The sequence below is a fragment of the Neolamprologus brichardi genome, chromosome 8, assembly GCF_056152115.1.
Source record: "Neolamprologus brichardi isolate AB-2024 chromosome 8, ASM5615211v1, whole genome shotgun sequence".
Classification (NCBI taxonomy): Eukaryota; Metazoa; Chordata; class Actinopteri; order Cichliformes; family Cichlidae; genus Neolamprologus; species Neolamprologus brichardi.
Genome location: NC_142111.1, coordinates 23,855,186 through 23,876,025, shown reverse-complemented (window position 1 = coordinate 23,876,025; position 20,840 = coordinate 23,855,186). Strand labels below are relative to the sequence as shown.

At 40.2% G+C, this 20,840-nt stretch overlaps 2 protein-coding genes across 2 annotated transcripts in view; both read left to right on the top strand.

Moving 5' to 3' along the window:
- The window catches only part of LOC102781465 (corticotropin-releasing hormone receptor 1-like), a 135,532-nt gene extending 116,278 nt beyond the window's left edge, over positions 1 to 19,254 (top strand). Inside the window, exons 11-14 of the mRNA XM_087844919.1 lie at positions 4,740 to 4,825; positions 6,693 to 6,828; positions 7,082 to 7,123; positions 14,256 to 19,254. Of these exons, the coding sequence (XP_087701045.1) occupies positions 4,740 to 4,825; positions 6,693 to 6,828; positions 7,082 to 7,123; positions 14,256 to 14,396 (405 nt within the window). The 3' untranslated portion in view covers positions 14,397 to 19,254. The remainder of the gene's footprint in view (positions 1 to 4,739; positions 4,826 to 6,692; positions 6,829 to 7,081; positions 7,124 to 14,255) is intronic.
- The window catches only part of LOC102781177 (S-adenosylmethionine synthase-like), a 132,457-nt gene that overhangs the window by 570 nt on the left and 111,047 nt on the right, over positions 1 to 20,840 (top strand). The window lies entirely within an intron of this gene.

Here is a 20,840-nt window from a genome sequence, read left to right as displayed (position 1 = left end):
TTACAATAAGCATTTAGTAGACTGAACATTTAGTAATTAAAAAACAACAGTTCACTTAAATATATATAAGTAAAAGTTAGCAGATCTTATGTACAAATGCAGATGTTTTAAAGGTTAAATCATTTTGCATCTATAACTCTTGAGAGTGTAGCGTTTAAAGATAAAACGTAACACATATGAGCGAGAGTCAAGTTAAAATAGAAGTACAGGCTTTAAGCAACATGTTGCCTTTACTGGGCTGTTTTTAGGCAGTGGGATTGTTTAGCGTTCCTTGCAGGATGCTGCAAGCCGGACTGAAATGGTTTGGGTCGTTTTTTGCCTGTTTTTGGTTTCGAGTATTCTGAAACCTAAGCTATAAGGTCACAGAGATGAGTCGTCCATCCTCAAACCTCCGTATTTGAAACGTAACATTTTGGCCCTGTTGGATTTGAAAGTCCACTTGAACAGGATATATGTGAGGTAATATTAGGAGAAGCAGAATAGGTCTTGTTTAACTGAAGGATCAGATTATTTCCTCCCCCTCTACAGTCCACGTCTTCACACACTGTCACTGTTTGATCACGTCTTTGCTCAGTTTTGACTTTTTTGTCCCTGCTGGCTCTCGACTGGTCGAGTGACCTCCCCACCCAACATCCAAAACAGCAAACCCTTATCCTCTCTTCTTTGAAAAAAAAGGAAAAATCATCTCTTCAGGAGGCTCTTTACTGTGTTCGCTCCTGCTTTACTCGCCCCCGGAGCACATATCTGTCTGCTCTAATATCTCTCTGCTACTTTCCCTGAAATTTCTCCGGTCTTCCTTACAATGGCATGTTCTCGCAGGCTTTTATCTCTGTGCGCAGCACTTAATCCGACAGGGTCAACATGTGGTCACCAGGAAATTCGTGCTCTGTTCTCTGAGGGTGTTGCGTCGGCGGACTCTCCAGGCATCATCACCAGCGGCTCTTAATATCAGCATAAAGTAATGTCCTGCCTTAATGAAGGAATCTGGGATGTTATTAAAAATTGCATGAGCTTAGTTAGACCAATAGAGTGCAGGGTCCCTGAGAGGCTGCCATACATCTGTTCGAGCCAAGGTCGGGTCAAACCGGCCCTGGAAAGTATTCCTATGTCTATTTTTACTCCCACGTGACATATTTCACACTTATTTCACGAGCTATTGATTTTGCCATTCGTCACACAGTGGAAAAATAATCTCAAGAAGCACTTTAGATACACAAAGAACATTTTTTAAGCAAGATTAAAGGAGAACGCAGGCATTATGTTAGATTTCTCTCTGTGCCAGTAAAGCCTCCTGTTTAACTAAAGCCTTAAACAGCTTAGTGCCTTATCGACATAGAGCTCCTTGTTGTACAGAAGCTGTTAACGTTGACTGATGTGTACTTCAACGCCATCAACACGCACACTCTGTTTATTTTGAGTCATCTCCATCCTGCTGCCATCAAGGGTGGAAGAAGAAATCATTTTACAATTTTACAATACGGGGCGTATTGAAACACTAAAATTATCATCAGCTAAAAGTGATTATAATCTATAATAAAAATAAAAATAACTGTCAGTGTGTTTTAACGTGTAGCATTTCACAGCTGTGATGGATGGAGTTTAATTAGTATGTAGTTAGTGGGTACATTATGTAGCCGTATCATGTGTTAATGATAAAGGTCTACATCAGCGGTCTCCAACCTTTTTTGCGCCACGGACCAGTTTATGCCCGACAATATTTTCAGGGACCGGCCTTTAAGGTGTCGCGGATAAATACAGCAAAATAAAACTAGTACCGGTACCGAAAAAAAGAAAATTTATTCATAACACACGTGAAAAGACCCAGGAAAACCGAGTAAACGATAAAAACGATAATAAAATAACGCTGAAAACCGATAAAAACCCTGAAAACGATACATTTCACACCTGAGCCTCAAATCTCGCGGCCCGGTACCAAACGACTCACGGACCGGTACCGGTCCGAGGCCCGGGGGTTGGGGACCGCTGGTCTACATCACCCAACAAGACTCCAGCTTCCCACATGATCTTGAAGTGGATAAGCAGAAGAGGATGGATGGATGACCCCAACCGGTCGCAGCAGATGGCCCCGCCCCTCCCTGAGCCTGGTTCTGCCGGAGGTTTCTTCCTGTTAAAAGGGAGTTTTTCCTTCCCACTTTCGCCAAAGTGCTTGCTCATAGGGGGTCATATGATTGTTGGGTTTTTCTCTGTATCTATGAAGCGCCTTGAGGCGACTTTTGTTGTGATTTGGCGCTATATAAATAAAATTGAATTGAATTGTATTGGATGGATGGATGATAAGGAGATATTAAATAAGAAGGAGATCTGGGAATCTGGGCGAAGTCGGATCTGCCAAAGGCGGCCGTTGACCTGTGCCCGTGCATAGTATGTTTTTCAGGAGGGAAAAACCTTTTTAAACCTTGTTTTGGTGCAAAGACGCCAAACTTCTGAAACACTTTTTATTGGCTCTTATTGGTGATTCTTTACTTTCATGTCATAATCCGAGCGTTTTCTTGAGTTAAGCGTTGGATCCTTTAATATTTCTGTGTTCGGGTTTGTACAGGATTTCGTTTTATTGCTTTTCTAGCCTTGTAAGTTTCTGATTATTGTTAGTGTGAGGTTTGATTCATGTTCTGTTTCCATTATCATTCTAGTAATTTTACACTTTAGTTCCTGTTTTATTATGTGAGTTTTCAGTGCGTAGTGCTGACTGTTATACTGTTCAAGGGTTAGTTTGTGCAGCTTTGTGTGCAGTCGGTTATTCGATGCCACTCGTGGTTATATAATAAACTCAATTTTGGACATTATTGATGTGAACTTCTCCTCAGCTTTTAAAACTCATCTTTTATTGCATTTTTTTGTCACCTGCATTCTGCATTTGGGTCCAACAATCCACATTCTTACAACAGCCCGGTGATCTTTAAAGCTAAACATATGCCCCTTTACCCCATTCACTTAGACGGGGACTTCAAAATATTTGGTTTTCTTCTAGAAGCACTTTGTCATCATCGGTGCTTGATATTCAGTAGCTGAAAGGAAAGTACTAGTGAAGGTGCATCAAAAAATGTACCAAAGTACATGACCTCAACAAGTATATGCAAGTACATTTGCAACTGGACATATTAATCTGTGTTAATGCACTGACCAAAATAGACCACAGCCAAAACCTGCCCTACCCAGCTACCATTCTTTCAATGGCACTAAGTGTTTGTGTATAACTTTTAAATGTAAAACGTAACAAACTGCAATATTTAATCAGGAATTGAAAACTGTCCACAAACAGCATGTCGTGTCACGCTGGTGTCTGCACATTTTAAAGCTTCAACTTCAGACCTTGCTTGGATGAGATGTTAGCATTAGCAGAGCTTGGTTATTAAGCTGTATTCATAAACTGCACAGGTAATGACACAGGTACAGACTTGTGATCATAACTGCCACATTATTGGACAGATAACGGATTATGGTACTACAAACTGGGAATGGGCCTCATTAAGCAGCTAATGCCCTTCTCCACATCCTTTTGGTAAACCCCATATCAATCTAGATATTTAAGCTTCTTTAGCATGCATGTGGCTGTTGCTGCTTCTGCAAGAAGCTTTGCAACCCACGTTCTACCAGGTCCCTCCTCTTCAGTCTCATCGATGTCATTGTTGCCTGCTCTGTACCACCGCTGTCCCTGCCTTGGGCCTTCCACACATGTTTGTGGAACGTGATCCTTGCAGCACAGCCGGATATAAATTACCGCAGATGGAAAAGCAATCATATTTTGACTCTACTGATCTTGACAGAAATACAGTCAAGTGGTCCAGTTGAGTGACCCCAATTAACTGAGGTGAAGCCTAGCAGGCGAAGCCAGGCTGTAAACATGTTTATTTCTGCAGTAAAGTTGGGCATTTTAATGCACAAGTCTATGGGGACCAACTTGCTCTTGGAGCCAGCCTCAAATGGCCATTTGTCAGCCCCAGAGTTGGCAGTTTGAGCAGCATGCCGAAGCACAAGTGAATTGCAACAGCACGTACTGTATGTTTTGAAGGAAACGTGATTTGCATGTGGGACATATTCTCTGTCACTGCACTGGCTTTTACTGGATCATCCTTGTGTTTTCCCCGTCTCTGCAAAACAGCAATTCACCACAAAAATGGTTTATAATCTCATAGGTGAGTCCTGTGTTTGCTTTGCAAAGAACAGCTCACGTTCCTTTGGTTCACCTTTTTTTTTTACTTTATTACCTTTGTGGTTTTTTCAATCTATATTAATGCAACACTTCTGTCGTTCTGACTCTATCTACTGCACAACAAGTATGCCCTGGGTGCTAATGAAGAAACCTTGAACCTCAGTGAGCAGTAGTCAATAATGTCAGAAAATGAGGTTTAAGATCATTTTAAAAGCCATTTAAAGGAAAACGAAAGGTGAAAGGGGTTAAGCAATACGAAGAGCGCGTCAATGAGGAGTAGATGGAAACAAAATAACCTTTCTCTGACACTGATACGCGCTGTGAAGCCTTCATAAAGAGGTTCACATTGATTTACAGTAGCTTTATTTATTTCAGATGAGATTAGTCCATATCATTTAAAAAAAGAAAAACATTAAGGATGAAACTGTCACAAAATATACAGACACCTGTTCCAGTATTTACCCAGCAGACACCATATACCCAGTCAGAAAAAGGTTCAGATACCAACCTTCAGATAAAATTTCCTACATAATCAGTACCAAGCTTACTTTGTTTGATTTCTCCACAGATCAATTTCATTTTCCTCTTCAACATCGTACGAATCCTGATGACCAAACTGCGAGCCTCTACGACATCGGAGACAATCCAGTACAGGTGAACTGAACGTTACCTGCTGTGTTTTTAATACCACTTGCTTTTGCTTCTACCTGATGCAGAAAATGTGTTCCTTGGCAACTATATTAGCCAGTTTTAGAGACACATTAGGAAGTTGGAAGTTTGAAGACTTAATTTGCAGGTTTTCCATTCAGGAAATCTTCTTTCATGTCCTTTTGGATCATCTGTGTCTCTTTCCTTTGCTTTCTTTTATTTGGTGATTTGTTAGATTTTTTTTTTTAACTTGTTTTCACTTTCACTGTGACAAGACTTGGAAAAAAACAACTAAAAATAAAGTGATTATGTTTGGCTTGGTTTGGGCACTACAAGGATTTGGTTTGGTTTTGCCACTAAAACTGACTTGGTTAGGTTTGGTGCAAAAGCCTAAATATTTAGCCACTAAAAATCTGGTTGGTTTAATGTACTAAATAGTATTTTGTCAGGTTTAGACAGCAAAAACTGGGTAAGGCTAGGTTTGAGTGAATGGTTTGGGTTAAACATGCCCCTTCACAATAAAACCCTGCACCCTGAATGTCTAGTTGAGAGCAGGGTTTTAATAGTTTTGCAATTTTCATTAGTTTTTATTTTTATTTAGTTTTGACTTCAGATTTTCAATTTTATATCAGTTTTAATTAGTTTTTACCAATTGTTTGCTAGTTTAGTTTAGTTTTTATTTTTTTGAAAATCCTTAGTTTCAGTTTAGTTTTGATTAGTTTCAGTTATAGTTTTAGTCGTGTTTGCAATAATTAAGTGTAACAAAATCCCAGTTTCATCATATCAGTCATTCTGCTCATCCTTGGGTATGTTGCTATTCCAGCTACCATACTGCACCCTGGACAGGTCGCCTGTCTGTCGCAGGGCTAACACGCAGAGACAGACAACTCACATTCCCACCTATGGGTTCTTTAAATAAATAAATAAAGGCAGATGAACAACCATTGATACCAGGCAACTATAAAATGTATATCTTGGCCCCAATGAGACTATTAACTCTCGCAGCACCGGGTGTTCGTAATTTTGGTTCAAGTGAATTGATAAACTTTTTGAAGGTAATTGACTCACACAGTTGTGTAGATATCCCCGTCCTGTTGTCTCGGGATGCATCACGCTGCCTTGCCTGGGGTTAGCTTCTGTTTTCTGGGGATGAGGGTTGAGTGTGCTCCCTTACCTTCTCAAGCTAAGCTAGGTTAGCCTTCTTGTGTGAGCTTTTCAAGTGCACTTTATCCAAAACACAGTCATATTCAAAGTAATCCCAAATTGGACTCTGGCGCTTTCTCCCGACTTTTCCTGACATGATTCTGCGCGTGGACGGAGCAGCAACACAGACGACTCGACTAACGTGCTGCCACCTGCTGGCATAATGAGACACAGCAAGAAAAAAATCTGGAAACTAAACTTCATTTTCACCCTTGACTCTTGTATGACACGCACACATCAATAAAAACTAAACACATTTTTGCTATAAATTCAGTTAATTTTAGTTAGTTTTGTGAACACTCATTCCAGTTTTAGTTAGTTTTCCTTTTTTTGTTTTTATTTTTATTTCCGTTAACGAAAATGTTTTTTCACTTCTAGTTTTCGTTATTTCGTTAGTTTTCGTTAACGATAATAACCTTGGTTGAGAGTGACTTATTCCTCTCAGTAATCCCACTGGACAGTAAAGGACACCCTGTGTGTAAATGAGCTATTGTGAAAAAGCCACGAACTGAATGTGCTCTGCTGTACCTGAAGCATAGAGACCCTGGATCTTAGTCACGATTTACACTTAATCCTCAGTCAGGTAAAAGGATCCATAAAGAGCCTTTAACACACAGTGAGCTGAGCCTGTCCGTCATGGTTGTCTGATCTGGGGTTTCTTCGCCTGCAGGAAAGCCGTGAAGGCCACGCTCGTGCTCCTCCCCCTCCTGGGAATCACCTATATGCTGTTTTTTGTCAACCCAGGGGAAGATGAGATCTCTCAAATCGTCTTCATCTACTTCAACTCCTTCTTGGAATCCTTCCAGGTAATTTGTTTAAACAGTGGAGCCTTTCAGGGACAATCGGAGTATAATGACATTTGTGTGGGTGGATTTCTTTTGGGAGGGGGGATAAAGACTCAGTAATTGTAATGATGGGACTGGGAAATGATTAAATGAATGTGTGTGATAAGCTGCTGTGTATATGTGATTAATCCAGGATCACAGCGCTGATGTTTTGGACGGCTTCCTCTTTGTTCATGTTTTGTCCTCTCTTTATCTCTCCCTTCCTCTCACACAGGGCTTCTTTGTGTCAGTATTTTACTGCTTCCTAAACAGCGAGGTAAGCAGAATCACACCGCCTTATTGATTTAACGTTTTAAAGCCCCCACCCCCTTTTGCTTTAGACACTTATTTATATCTCGCCGTCTTCAGGCGGCTCCACTCGCCGTTTCGGTGGCTGCATGTTTCTGTGCGTGTTTTTTTGCAGGGAGCAGAGCGATAAAGCTCGAAGCACTTATATTCAGGGCACAATTAAGACTTGTCATGTGCCGACATAAGTGACATCACTCGCTACAGTTTATGACAGTGTCAGCCCTAATTTGGTTTCATGGCGAAATCAGGGGTGAAACCCTCTGAAAATAGAACTCCAGTATTAATATGCAAGCACGGAGGAATGCTTGAATGTTTGATACGCTCATTTTTTTATATTAATATTAGTCATAGTTTTAGCATTTTTATTGGTATCTGCTCCATAGAAAAAAATCACATTTAAGGCATTTAAGTCTTTGCACATTTTAAGCAGTAAGTAGTAACAAATGTATAGAGTGTTCCTTCCTTTCTACAAGAACAGTCCTCGTTGCCTCTTTGCACCATCTGCAGATGTTTCCTCGCGGCTTACGAGCGTGCTGGCAGTTGCTTCTCTGTTTCTTTTACACGGTACAAGCAGAATAAAATAGATAGCAGAAGTGAAACAGATGCTGCAGCTGAGGCCGGTGAGCTTTAGGCTGATGCAGATCTGTCAAATCAAGAAAGACTATATTTAGAGTGTGCAGCCCTGCTAGCAGCTATGTGGTGCTTTGCAGATCAGCACAGTGGTGCCTTACTGCTAACACCAGCATGCTAACCTGCTGATGTTCACTGTTTATTTCAGTGCGTGAGCGTTAAACACAAAGTCCAGCTGTGGGTTGATGTTTTGAAGGTGAGCTGATGATGAAACTGGCTTAAAGAGGCGCTAGATGATTCCTATGGGAATAAAGAACATCTGTACAGATTAGCTGTATTTATTGTAATAGATCTAAATACTGTTTCTAAATAAATAAAAAAGGTCAAAACTGGTCGCTGTATATTAGTTTTGACAGATGCTGACTTTGTTTTCATTTACAAAAGAGGCAAATATCCGTCAGATCACTGCAATGAAGAAATCTTTGTCTTTACTAAATGGGTGTAAATAGATGGCTACACCACATTCACTCCACACACAGTATTACTGGACCTTGTTTGGTAGATTACAAACATGTCTGGGGTGTGTTTTGCTGAAAAACATCAGCAGCTCATGCGCTGCACGACTCCGACTGTACCTATTTATTGCATCATCCAATCCAATTTTATTTATAAAGCACTTTAAAATACCCAGCAAAGGAACAAAGTGCTGTACAGAAAATAAGTTAAAACAATAGAATAACAGAAAACAGCAAAATAAATAAATAAAACACATAAAACATAAAATTAAAACAGCCCTATATTAAAACAAAAACAAGATAAAACAGCATCAAATCACCTAAAATCATCATCATCATCATGACAGCTGTAACGTTTCAAGCACACCTGCACTCGATCAGACGAACTTTCTTGTGTGCACTGTCACAAGCATCGCCCCCCGTGCCCCGATGTCAGCGTTATAAATCCATGGTGTGGCTGAATTACTGTCAGGATCAGTTAGCTCAGCAAGTAAAAGACTCGGGGGAGAGGCTGACAGTTTAAGTTGCTCGTGTGGGGTTTTGTTCTCGACTTTCTTAATCTAAAGTCCAACATGGACATCGAGGCAAAGTTCAAAGAGCAGAAAGCGAGGCTTCACGCCCAAACTTGGCAGATCTACTGCATGTTTTAGAGCTAATGTGACTGCTGGACGACCTCAGTGGGTTTTTGGTAGCATGTAATATGTAATAGTATTTTGGCAGCTACATGGAGCTGAGTTTTGCAGAGGGAGAGAGATGTTGGGTGGATAACTGTAGATATTACCTGGCAGTTTCTCTGTCTTGTCTGAAAAACAGAATCAGAGATATTGTAGGCTCGACATTATAGTTGGTTGTTCTGGTAAAGGGGAATTTGTGTTGTTTGTTTGTTTGTTTTATTTTATTGCCTAGAATAAAACAGAGCAGACGAAGCATTCTCAGTCGAGCTTCAAGGATCCCGATCGCTTTCTCAGCCGACTGGTCTTTGGGGAAGACGGCTGATGAGAAGTGTTGTTTAATTAATTTCTTTTTTTAAACAGGCTTTGGTAATTCGATTCTACGCATGTGGACGCATGCTAAATTGGTTAATTTTGTAACCAATTTAGTTTTCAATCAGATGTTGCTTTAAAAAATTAAACCTGGCATTTTGTTTCTTTATTGGAATACTAGAGTAACTGGGCGATAACAACAATGTGTGCAGTTCAAAATTTAAAAGCAAATAATAAGAAGAGAGCTGCCCAAAAAATGAGTATTGAAGTATTGAAATCTTTAGGTACACTCAAAGCAGTTTGTGGCACAACCTCTTCCTCTTCCTTATGAGAGAGAGGATAGCTAGCGTTGCATTATTAGCTTTTGATTTTGCCTTTGTGTCCTCAGCCCAACTTGAATCTGAATATTTTTTGAATATTTTCATTCTGTTTTTGTCCTCACTGTGAGCAGATCACCTTAAATTACCAACACTGAGAGGCATTAATAAATTGGTGGCTGTGGCTCAGGTGGCAGAGCACTTGTTGTTTGATTGCAGGTTGAGTGATTTAATTCCTGGCCTTGGACTCAGTAGATGGCTTTAGGCCGTTCACTTCTGTAATCAATATGGAGCTACGGTTAATTGAAAAGCCAACTGTAGTCTCTTCTGTCAGAGAATGCAGCTTTTAGCAACTCAGATTTTCTCTGGTTTTGTTGTAAATTTCCGTGTTTGCTTATTGAAGCAAAAGGTTGAACACTTCAGACTTTTTTTTCTGGCATTTTGTGAACTAAATGATCATTTATTAAGAAAGCAAGAGAAAAAAAATGACAGGTTAATGAAAAAATATTTGCAGCTCCTGTAATATGAAAAGTGAAATGTCACGGGCTGCGATGGCAGACCGTGGAGTTGCAGTGAAAGTAGGGCCCAAATGCGAGACTCTTAGTGAAGGACAGTGGATTTATTGACACAAAATACATACAGGTTAGCAGGGAATCAACGTTCTCGAAGGTTTATACCAAGTCCACGGCTGTACTGACGAGTTCTGACTCAAGGATCCAGCGTCGGCCTCAGCTCAGCTACAGTCTTAAATGCCGCTCCCTTGACGAGCGTAATCTGCTGCAGCTGGCGGAGGACGACGAGCGGCAGGTGTGGCGGTCTCTAGAGCAGAAACACTTCCGGGTTCGCAGTCTCCTCAGCACACCAAAACCTCCGCAAGCTCACACGGAGAAACATGGAGAAAAAGGAGAGAAAACCAAAACACCACACGGAAAATATAAACATAAACATACACTAAAATACATGAGCCCTGGGTCCCTAGACCATGACAGTGTGGGTGTAATTTTTATCAGATTTGACTGATAGCTTTCACAGCAAAGACCATCATCACAATGTGACTGGTGCCCCAAAATGACAGGAAGTCCACACCCATTAGTTTAGTTTAGACTCCACATTATGAAGCCTCAGTGTTAGCACTTTGGGGTTTTTTGGAGACAGAAGTGACCATATTTGCATCCTGAAACTGTATGGATGTGACACTGACACACAGACTACATATTTCAGTTTCACTCACCAAAACTGAAGCCCAGACTTCTTGGACTATATTTATCACACATCAAGCCGGATCATTTCTTGCTTTTATGCTCCACAAGGCAACAAAAGCACAAACCCGATGGAGAGGTCGAGTTCAGTGATGCAGATTAGACACATGACAGCCTATGGACTTTTGATGAACACACAATATGGCTTATGAATGCTATTTAAGTTTGCTGTGGCGTGTTTCCGCCGAATGTTTGGTTACTAGCGTAACTGCGGTTCTCTGAAAACCAAGAGACTGCAGTTTGAAAGAGAACTCCCAAAACACCCAAAATTCAGCAAATACATCACGTGCCACCTTTTCATGTAAATAAGGTCACTTGGAAAAAATAATAATGCCAGTGTCAGCATTCAAAACCAATGGGTGATGTCATGGTGGCTATGCCCACTGTGCCATGCTTGCCCACTTTAAGCTCTAAAGTTGTTTTAATTAAGGAAGAAACTATCCAAAGAGGCCAAAGTGTATTTTTGTATGAGACTGTAATCATGCTTTTTTTTCTGTTGTAAACATTTTTACATGGCAATCAATGGGGACTGATTCATTTGAAGACAGCCTCAAGTGGCCGCTAGAGGAACTGCAGTTTTGGCTTTATTTTTTCAGCCCGGAGTTTGTAGTTTAAAAAGCCTACTCCTGCTTCCAAAATAGCAAAGAAATTTAGAAAATCTCATAAAATTTGTGTTCATGTAGAATTTCATCCTTCACAGCAGGAAGCCACCTGAGAAATGGCTAATGATTTTAGCTCGAGAAGGCAGTTTGGTACGTCACAGTGTTTAGATGAACTGTTCTATTATGCTCTCCAAAGTCTCAATCAATACCTTTATTGCTGAAGAGACCATAGCTGTGCCACCTGAGCCACAAACTAGGCATAAAGGTAAACCTGCAGGATCATAACCTGATTTGGCTTCAGAGCCCGGCGTCATTTGACAGAACAATCATTACCTAACGAGTTATTCCTCGACTTGCTTGTAGATGTAATATCAGCCGACTGCTTGCCCTTTGGTACCGTCCCACACTGTGATAGCCGACTGAATGATGAACGACTGTCTCATCACGAACAGTGTTGTAGCTGCAATGAGGAGCTTAACCAGCATGTGCAGCCTACAGAGGGTATTGATTTAGTGTTTTGTTACAGGCTGAGGGTAGCAGGGAAAAGCAGGGGGAAAAGATGAACAAAGGATACCCACAGTCACATACAGGAGAAACGGAAAACATTTGGAGCAAAAACATCTGTAGAGGATTAAATTATCCTACTTTGGGCCTCGTGACCCGAGTGAAACACAACGGTGGTCAGTTATCTGACAGTCTGCCCTGTAAAGCCTAAAGTTGTGCGTTAAAGTAATGCTCTGTGGTTCACATTTTAGATTAGCGAAAGATAAGAATTGTGATTATGGAGGTGGACAGAAATGGGACACATGGGGCGATTGATTTTTGGATTGATTGATTGATGGTCCCGTTTTAATCATCGTTAAAATAATTTATAGCCAGTTGTCACCGTATAGTATATGAAACATATGAGCTGAGGGCCATAAATGTGACTGTACAGTGCAGAGACTGATATATGTATATGCACAGTACTGTCAAACAGTTTTTTTAATATTTTGGGAAAACATGAAATGTGTGTAGCAATGACACATATATAAACATACATGGAAACACATGCCTATCAATGCCTATATTAGGCAAAAAAAGTTTTATTATTGTAGCCCTGCGAGAGACTGTGCAGGGTGTACCCCGCCTCTCGCTCTAAGTCAGCTCATTTCTTTAAGTAGTCTTCAGAAATGGTTCTCAAGGACGTCTGAAGGTCATGCTGAGCTCTTCTTTGGATGTTTGCTGTTCGCTTTAATAATGTTGAGGTCTGGGCTTTTCCATCCAGGTATGCTCTAGTTTCTTAGAGCCAAGTGTACTACATATGATTGAGTTATTGTGTAATTTTTCCCCCAAAAAAATAATAAATTGCATGATACATTTTTAAGCAAAAAATGCAAAAGAAATGTCTGATGTAGCAAATAATACACAAATGTAAATTCAGATATGCAAATTATTAGTTCTTTTTTTGTAATTTTGCAATTATTACATTGTTTAGTCTTTAAAGGGTTAACAGCATGTTTGGGATCGTTGTTTTCTGCAGAATGAAGCTGCTGCCAATCAGAAACTTTCCATGTTGTGTTGTATGATGTATCAAAATCTGATTTTATTTTTCTGCATTCAGAATTTCATCAATTTTGAGAAGATCTCCAACACCACTGGCTGGAAAACAGCCCCAAACCATGATAAAGTCTCCACTGTGTTTTACAGATGGCTGTAGACCATAGGTGTCAAACTCTGGCCCGCAGGCCAAATTTGGCCCGCAACCTAATTACATTTGGCCCTCGAAGCCATACCAAATTACTATTAGAGCTACTGGTATTATACAGCTAATATATATATTGTTTAGTATTAAGCTTTGCTTGTTCCATATTCAGTTTTTCAGCAAAACTTGTTTGAGTCCATAAGAAAAGATTCATTCTTATATCTGGAGGAAGATATTTTTTTTTTCAATAAATATTAACGTTAGCCCGCGACTTTGTTCCAGTTTTGAATACTTTGTATTTGAGTTCGACACCCCTGCTGTAGACACTCAGCCGTACCTCTGTTGTTGCAGCGCTCTCCTGATCTCTTCTGTATTTACTGGCTGTGATTTTAGCCAAAAATCTCCCTGATTTTCAGTCCAGATCTTATCAGGTCTTTTTTTATATTTCTTAAGGATCTGACTTTTAGATACTGTTCGTCTGCTGTGGATAGTCTCTTGTTTTTTTCTTAGGCCTGTCACGTCTTCTTTTTCTTTTCTCCTCCACTTCTTTCTCTTGACAATTTTAAATTGGTTCTATGCTAAGTTGTCTGTTATGTGCAGACACAACAGTGGTGCTTTTTATCCTTAAATAATTTATATCAAATTTAAGTGGCTTAACAAACATAAAGACATTCCTGTGGAAAAGGTCAGGTACATGGACTGGAAATGAGTGAAAAAGAAAAACAAGGTAGCTGAAGACTTTTGCACAGTGTGTGCATGTATTTAGACTCCTCCCACAGAGGTCGGTTACCTTGTTAAAGTGCTGCAGTCCGATTGCATAACACTGAAACCTGAATCCACAAATCACTGCAGTTTGACTCATTTCACTTCCTGAACGTCGGCCTTTCTTTCAAGTCTGTCAAAAGTGCTGAAAAAAGTTAAGGGTGAATTAAAAGGTAGAAAAATAGCCTATCCCTCTGAAAATATTCACAGTATGAAGGTAAAATCAAAATAAAGTCAGCTGATTCTGCAGCAGTCAGGTGGAGCGACCCACGAGGCAGCGTCTCAGTGAACAGCGTGAGCGTAAAAGAATTAAATCAGCTCGGCTGAACGACCAGTCGGCTGACAGGTAATCATTCTTTGTTTTCTTTAATTCCTCGAGCTTATTGTTGTCGGCGTTGTTGTTGACAGGTGCGCTCAGCCGTGAGGAAGCGCTTCCACCGATGGCAGGAGCAGCACTCGATCCGAGCCAGGATGACCCAGGCCATGTCCATCCCCACTTCACCTTCACGGGTCAGCTTTCACAGCATCAAGCAGTCGACGTCGCTATGAAAGAGGAAGCCAGCTTTGTCCTACATGCTCGCGCTTTGGGAGAAACCTCCAGCTGTCATTGTCATCCTTTTCTGCCACATCACTGGAGTAACACTAAAACACTTTCTGCGGCTAGAGATCTAGAGAGAGGCTGCATCAGTCTCCTAAACCTCAGGAGGGACATTACACAGACTTTCAGGAGAAAATGGATGGGTACAGGCGGGAGAGGACGTTGCGATGTTTGTGAAAATGGGAGGTTAGTGGATCAAAAAGATGCACGTGACCAAGCTGATGAGTGTGTACTGGAGTTTGAATGTACAGCACTTGTTTAATTGTCTGTCGTTTCCCCGCTGGCACTTTGTTTTTGCTAACATCGCCATCACGATTGAGGATTTACGCTCCTGGACTGCACCGAGCTGCATCGTGCGCTAGCAGGGGCGTCGTTACTTATCCTGAGATTTTATTTTAAGTTTTTATTTTTCTCTCAAGCAGCTGTCTGGTTCTGGTGTTTGTTTATTTGATGTTGTGCTTTCTTCCTCTGTTCTCAGCTCGCTGCGCTCGTGCTGCTTTCATCGACTTTCCAGGAAGGTTAAACACATTCCATAATTCCCACCTGAAGAGTTTTGTTCCAGAAAAAACAGACACATTTACAGCTTTTACAGCTTTCAGTAACCTCCAAGTGACCCTCTGGGGACATTCATGAGCCTACGTGTATATTTCTGTGACAACTTTAATTGTTTTCTGTAAGAAGTGGCCCATTGGGATGGCAGTGTTTGTCTTCTATTTACATTTTCCACCTTTAATCGCTGCATTGTGACAGTAACAGACTGAGAACAGCGTGATTTAGTGCTGCAGAAGCCCAATAATGCAATGAAAACAGCTCAGCTGATGGAGAAAATTCAGGTTAACTCCCATAATTTCTTACCTCTTAACACTTTAGAATATTGGTCATAGAGAAAGGAAACATAGTATGATATTATAAAGATATAATCTAGCCTTTAAAACCATTTATTCTAGTATAAAATGAGGTTTAAGGTTACTGTTAGTTAGTTTCACATCATTCGTCTCCTTTCTGAGCTCAGGTGACTTCTTAGTTGAGCACAAAGAGTGAAAGTGGAGGAAATAGCCTTTTACTGCAGAATAATTACATGGCTTAACTCTCGCTTAAAGCACAAGCTTTCATGTGTATGTTTCTATTGATGTACAGATTAAACAGGCGGGATAATTAGGGCGGTGTAGGGTGGCTGTGGTTGAGATGATGGAGGTATGTCCACTAATTGAATTTAAAATCCTCCTCCTCACATACAAAGTCCTGGATGATCAGGCCCCATCATATCTTAAAGTCCTCTGAGCACCGCATTATCCCAATAGAGCACTTCACACTTGAGGCGACTGTTTCTGTGAAATATATATGTAGGATTTAATCTAACTGAATTAATTGCAGGGTTAGCCGTCCAGTCTTCAGCTCCCCCTATAATAAAACCCTGGAGTGAAATGGCATGTGATAAAAATCTGCTGGATAAGCAAATTCCATTCAGCTTCATAAGAGCATATTTCTATATATAGCTAACCTTTGCCCCTTTGACTACAGCTGCTGTGCCAAGTAAGGCTAATCTCTTCCTGGCTTTAGCTCACATTGGGGCAAAATATGGTCAGAACGTCCCAGACCATTTCAATCTGACCCCAAACAGAGGAACTGAATAAGAATCATCCCTCAAACCTCTCATGGTGATTGTCTGCTACGACTGTGTGTGGTTATCAAATGCTGACACAACATTTCATTGGAATTTTCTTTTATTGTAACCTGTAACAATGGTTTCTGTTCAGCTACAGAGACGTGTAGCCTTTCTTCTAATTTATCTTACTGATCATTTATGGTGCCCGTCTCTGCGCCTGCAGATCCGCCTCAGTAATAATTGGTAGATTGTTTTTTTTGTGCCGATTTGACCTACTTTGGCCTGAGAGGTTGGCTGCATTCAGACCATCTCTGAATCACGTGATGACCTGAATTTGGCTAAGATGTAGATTCAGCTTCAGACTCATTGGGACTCTTGGGTGTCTCTTTGGCTGTGATTTTACTCCTGGCACACTGGTTCTGGACCATTTTGAAGCCAGACCAGTTTGGATACATGTGTACTCAGAAAGTGCACACATGGCATATTTTGTTTTCTATACACACACACAGTAATCATGCATGTTTCTCACATATTCTCATCATCTTATCCAAACTAAACCTTTGTGGGCAGAAAAACAGTATTAACAATAGAAAGTTAATGTGGCAAATACATTAAATTCTAGATATAAGAAAGACTTTTTTTTTTTTTTTAATTAACCCACTTTCAAAGGATTAAATGTTTAATTATCTAATTTAGAAATAATTAGTATAATACCTGTGAAACTATTTATACACTTACCTCTAGAAAAACATAAGTCTAAGCATAAGAGAAGCAGCTACTAAATGAACTCTGTTTGTTTACAGCTGAAAGAAACAAAAGAATCAGAATATTTAAAACCCAAAACTATGACCTGAAAGTTGCTCAAAAAGAGTTTTTTAGAGCTGTAACCACAGGACCAGTGTGAGTGACAGCATGTTTCACATTACTTGGACACACAATACATTTAATTTTGTGGCATTTTAAATCAAATTAAGCGTCGTGTTAGTTCAGGTCACAAAGTGATTAAAGTCTCTGCGGCATCCCGCATGGTTTTCTTTTACTTATCCTGTCGGTTAAACTTGTCAGAGCCCACAGTTTCACTCCTTCTGCATGTAGTTGCTGTGAATCTGCAAGCCACTTTGCAACCAGTCATTTTTTCAGATGGAAAGATTCTGCGTTAGTGGTCCTTTTAGTGCAGAGACTTTCACAAAGTATAAAAACTGCAGTGAGAATGAGTGGACCGCGTGTTCAGCAGTTCCTTTAATGCTTGTAAGTTAGTTAGTTGTTATATTTTTTCCTTGTCAGGGACCAGGCACAAAAGGATTGAACTCATATGAGAAACGATGCCTTATACTGGATTTAGCTACAAGCACTTTAAATACATACAATATTAAACAAGCCTATACTACAAATGCAGATAAGAACAAGATAATCAAATGTACAAGCTTCTTCTTCTTTTGTGGATCATCTGCTTCCATTTCACTCTTTCTGTAGCGTCCACCTCTGTCACATGACCCCCCTCACAACACCCATGAATCTTCACTGCAGTCTGTGCTGTTCGTCCTGCCTGGCAGCTGCCCTGTCCGGACTGTTTCGGCGTCGCCTCACTAAGTTCCCATCCAAACACCTCAATCTGATGTACTTGTTTCTAATCCTTTTCATGCTGGATTCTTCTAATGATAAGTACAGTTTCCACCGGCACCCTGTTAGCCAACAGCATCAGGGGTGGTCATTTATCCACCCCGACTCATTATGAGTCACGTGTTTGATTCGACAGCCCTTTCTGACGCAACCCATCACATTTATCTGGGCTTGGGACAGGAAGTACGCAGTGTTGTGCTCGGCAGTGGCAGCAACAGGCATAAATGACCGCACGATCTGATATCGTCGTGTTGGTGTTGTTCCCAGATCATCATACTAAATGACCAATCAGAATGTTGTGACGTCATACTTTTGCGACTTCGGGAAAAACCGCCGTAAAACAAAAAACTGTACTTAAACTGCGAGAAACCGCCTTTGTCCACCAATCAACGGACCCTGACCCAAACCCTAATCCTTTAATAAACGTTAAGCAGAATTGATATTGTCCTTGCAACATTGGAATTTCATAAATGCACGAATGGCTTGGCGCGCAAAAGAATAACGTCACAACATTCTGATTGGTCACTTGCAATGTTGAACCTGGAACAACATTTTCATGATGATCTGGGAACAACACCAACACGACGATATCAGGTCATCCATAAAGTCTAAAGAGTCTAAAATAACAAGAAAGCTGGGAGAGAAGGTGGGTTGTGAAGCAGCTTTTACATGTCCACTGTGCTATGCTCAAAGATGGAAAGCAAACCAAGTTAAAATTATCAGTCAGAATTTAGTTTTAAAAAAAAAGAATAATCTCTATAGAAAGCAAATGAAAGTTTTAGTCAGACCACCGCCTCCTCCGATGGTCTTTTTGGAACAAAACTCTTCAGCTGATCAAAGAGACTTAATAGATCGACTCGACCAGCAAGCAAAGGGTTCCTCCATTCAGGGTGGTGTTTATACTCATTCACACCTCGTGACTTTCTGTGGCGTTCGATTGACTCGAACACTTGCAGTAACTGTATTTACTGATGACCTGTAAATATATAAATATCAGAGGTGAGTGTGATGGGAGGGGGCTTTAAAATCCACGAATAGAAACCAAAAACACAAACCACACACTGTAAATCATATGGGCACATTTTCCATGTGATCAGCAATTCACAGTCCACATTCCTATGATACCAGTATGCCTAGCACCTGTGCATTTTTATGAGAAAATTGTATATGAACCTTTTCTTTTTGTCACCCTATTATTATGATTTTTTTTACCCCTTGTAAGTGATGTGTGAGCTCTGGTTGTGATAAAAAAAAGTCAAATTATTTTAAGTAATTGAGTTTTACATGATGCTGATCATCACTTGTAACAGAGCAGCTGCTTTCAGCTTGATTCCAGCCTTTTGTGGTGGAGAAAATTCAAATTAAACGAAAGAAACGTGTAGTCGTCATGCAATTGTGCTAGGACTTTTCAAAATAAAAGTTTTACATCAACAAGAATAAGAAATATAGAAACCATGCAAAGAGATCCTCATCGTTTCGTGGTACGTATACGGTGGTCGATGAAAAATCACAATGTCATTCAAATTATTATTTATTGTTATTTATTTTCAATATTGTTATTTTCATACTTGAAAAAAAAATGTCAAGCGATAATAAACTGTGTGTTGCATTTGACTGAATGAAAAATTGAAGAGATTTATTTATAGACCAGTTTTTCTGAAAACAAGCCTGTAAAAAAAAAAAAAAGACACCATTACCCGCGATGGAGACTCCGGATCACACAGCCATTTGTCTCCACAGTCCCCCGAGACGAAAGCAAAGAAAGAAAACACATCCTGAGTATCGTGTGATCCTCTTAAGCTTTGTGTGCGAGTCTCGAAGGGGAGCACAGCCCAAATCTGGCTTTTAAATAAGATCCTTCTGCCCAAGTGAACATTCACCATTTTCTGGGTATGAGAAGGGAGGGGTCTTTGTGTGTGCACTAAAACACAAAGAAAGGACCACAGAAATCGACTTTAACAGTATTCACCATGATGCACTATTGCTTAATTGAATGCAAACGCTTAAAGAGAACAGGAAGGTTAGTCGTCGCCTGCGGAGCAGCTTTTGGGGGGACGATTACTCTGTCATCTCATGGATTCACTCTTCCACTCAGGGCTTTTAGCTTTGGGAGAGTTACTCATATTCGCAGTTCCAGATAAGACTACAGTCAGCATGATTCAATTTCCTATTCTCATTACTTCTTGTCATGATTACATAATTATGTGGAGAAGCATCAAAGTGTTGTAGTAAACAAGTTGTGGCCTTTTTCTTACATGTGCACAAATTTACAGTTTATGGCATAAACACTGGAAAACAAATTAAATTCTGTGAAATATGAGACATGAATACATTACCACTATAGACTGTATACAAAAGATGGACGTGGCCACTGTGACGTCATACATTGGTTTCTGAAATCCTGTTTTCAAACCTTGACTTTAGGATTTTGCTTGATAGCAGGTTGTTGCTTTTTGAGGGTGGAGTACTAAATTATTAACTAATGCTAGTAATGTTAGCAATATAGGCTAAAGGAAGAACATCACACACACAGCGGTGCTTGCTAGCTAGTACCATTACAACAAAAATAATATAATTTAACTCACTTATATTGGAGTAATAGACCTTTTGGACAGTTGGTAGCATGTTTTAGTATTTTTATTTCCTATCATGTTGGTTTTTTGAAGCAAACAATACAAGTGGAAGTCTTTGAGAAAACAGCTTTCGGACTTCAAGTCTGTTAAGTCCATTTTGCAAATGGTATCCTGCACAATGGTATCCTTGGTGCACAATGGCGCCAAGTATCCGGTCCGTACAAAGACAGGCTCGACGAAAAGGCAAAGAAAAGATACGAGGAAAAAAATCAAAGGAGTGAAAGGGTTAGACCCTTACGAGCACACAGAGTGGACAAAAGACATTAGCGTGCTGCCCACTTTCACCACGCTCATATTTATAATTATACGGTTCTTGGAGTGAGTGCATACACTCATGAAGTTTAGTAACTTCAGGTCACTGCAACAAGCCCCGGTACAGTTTACCGACGGATGGGTAAAGGTCCATGAAATGCACCGTGTAGAACAAAAGACCATCGTACAAACAAATGTAAGTTTACCAGTCTCACAAATCGTCTTCATAAATACACATTCGTTAACCGTTTATTAATAGGACCTTTAAGCTCAACGGTAATTAA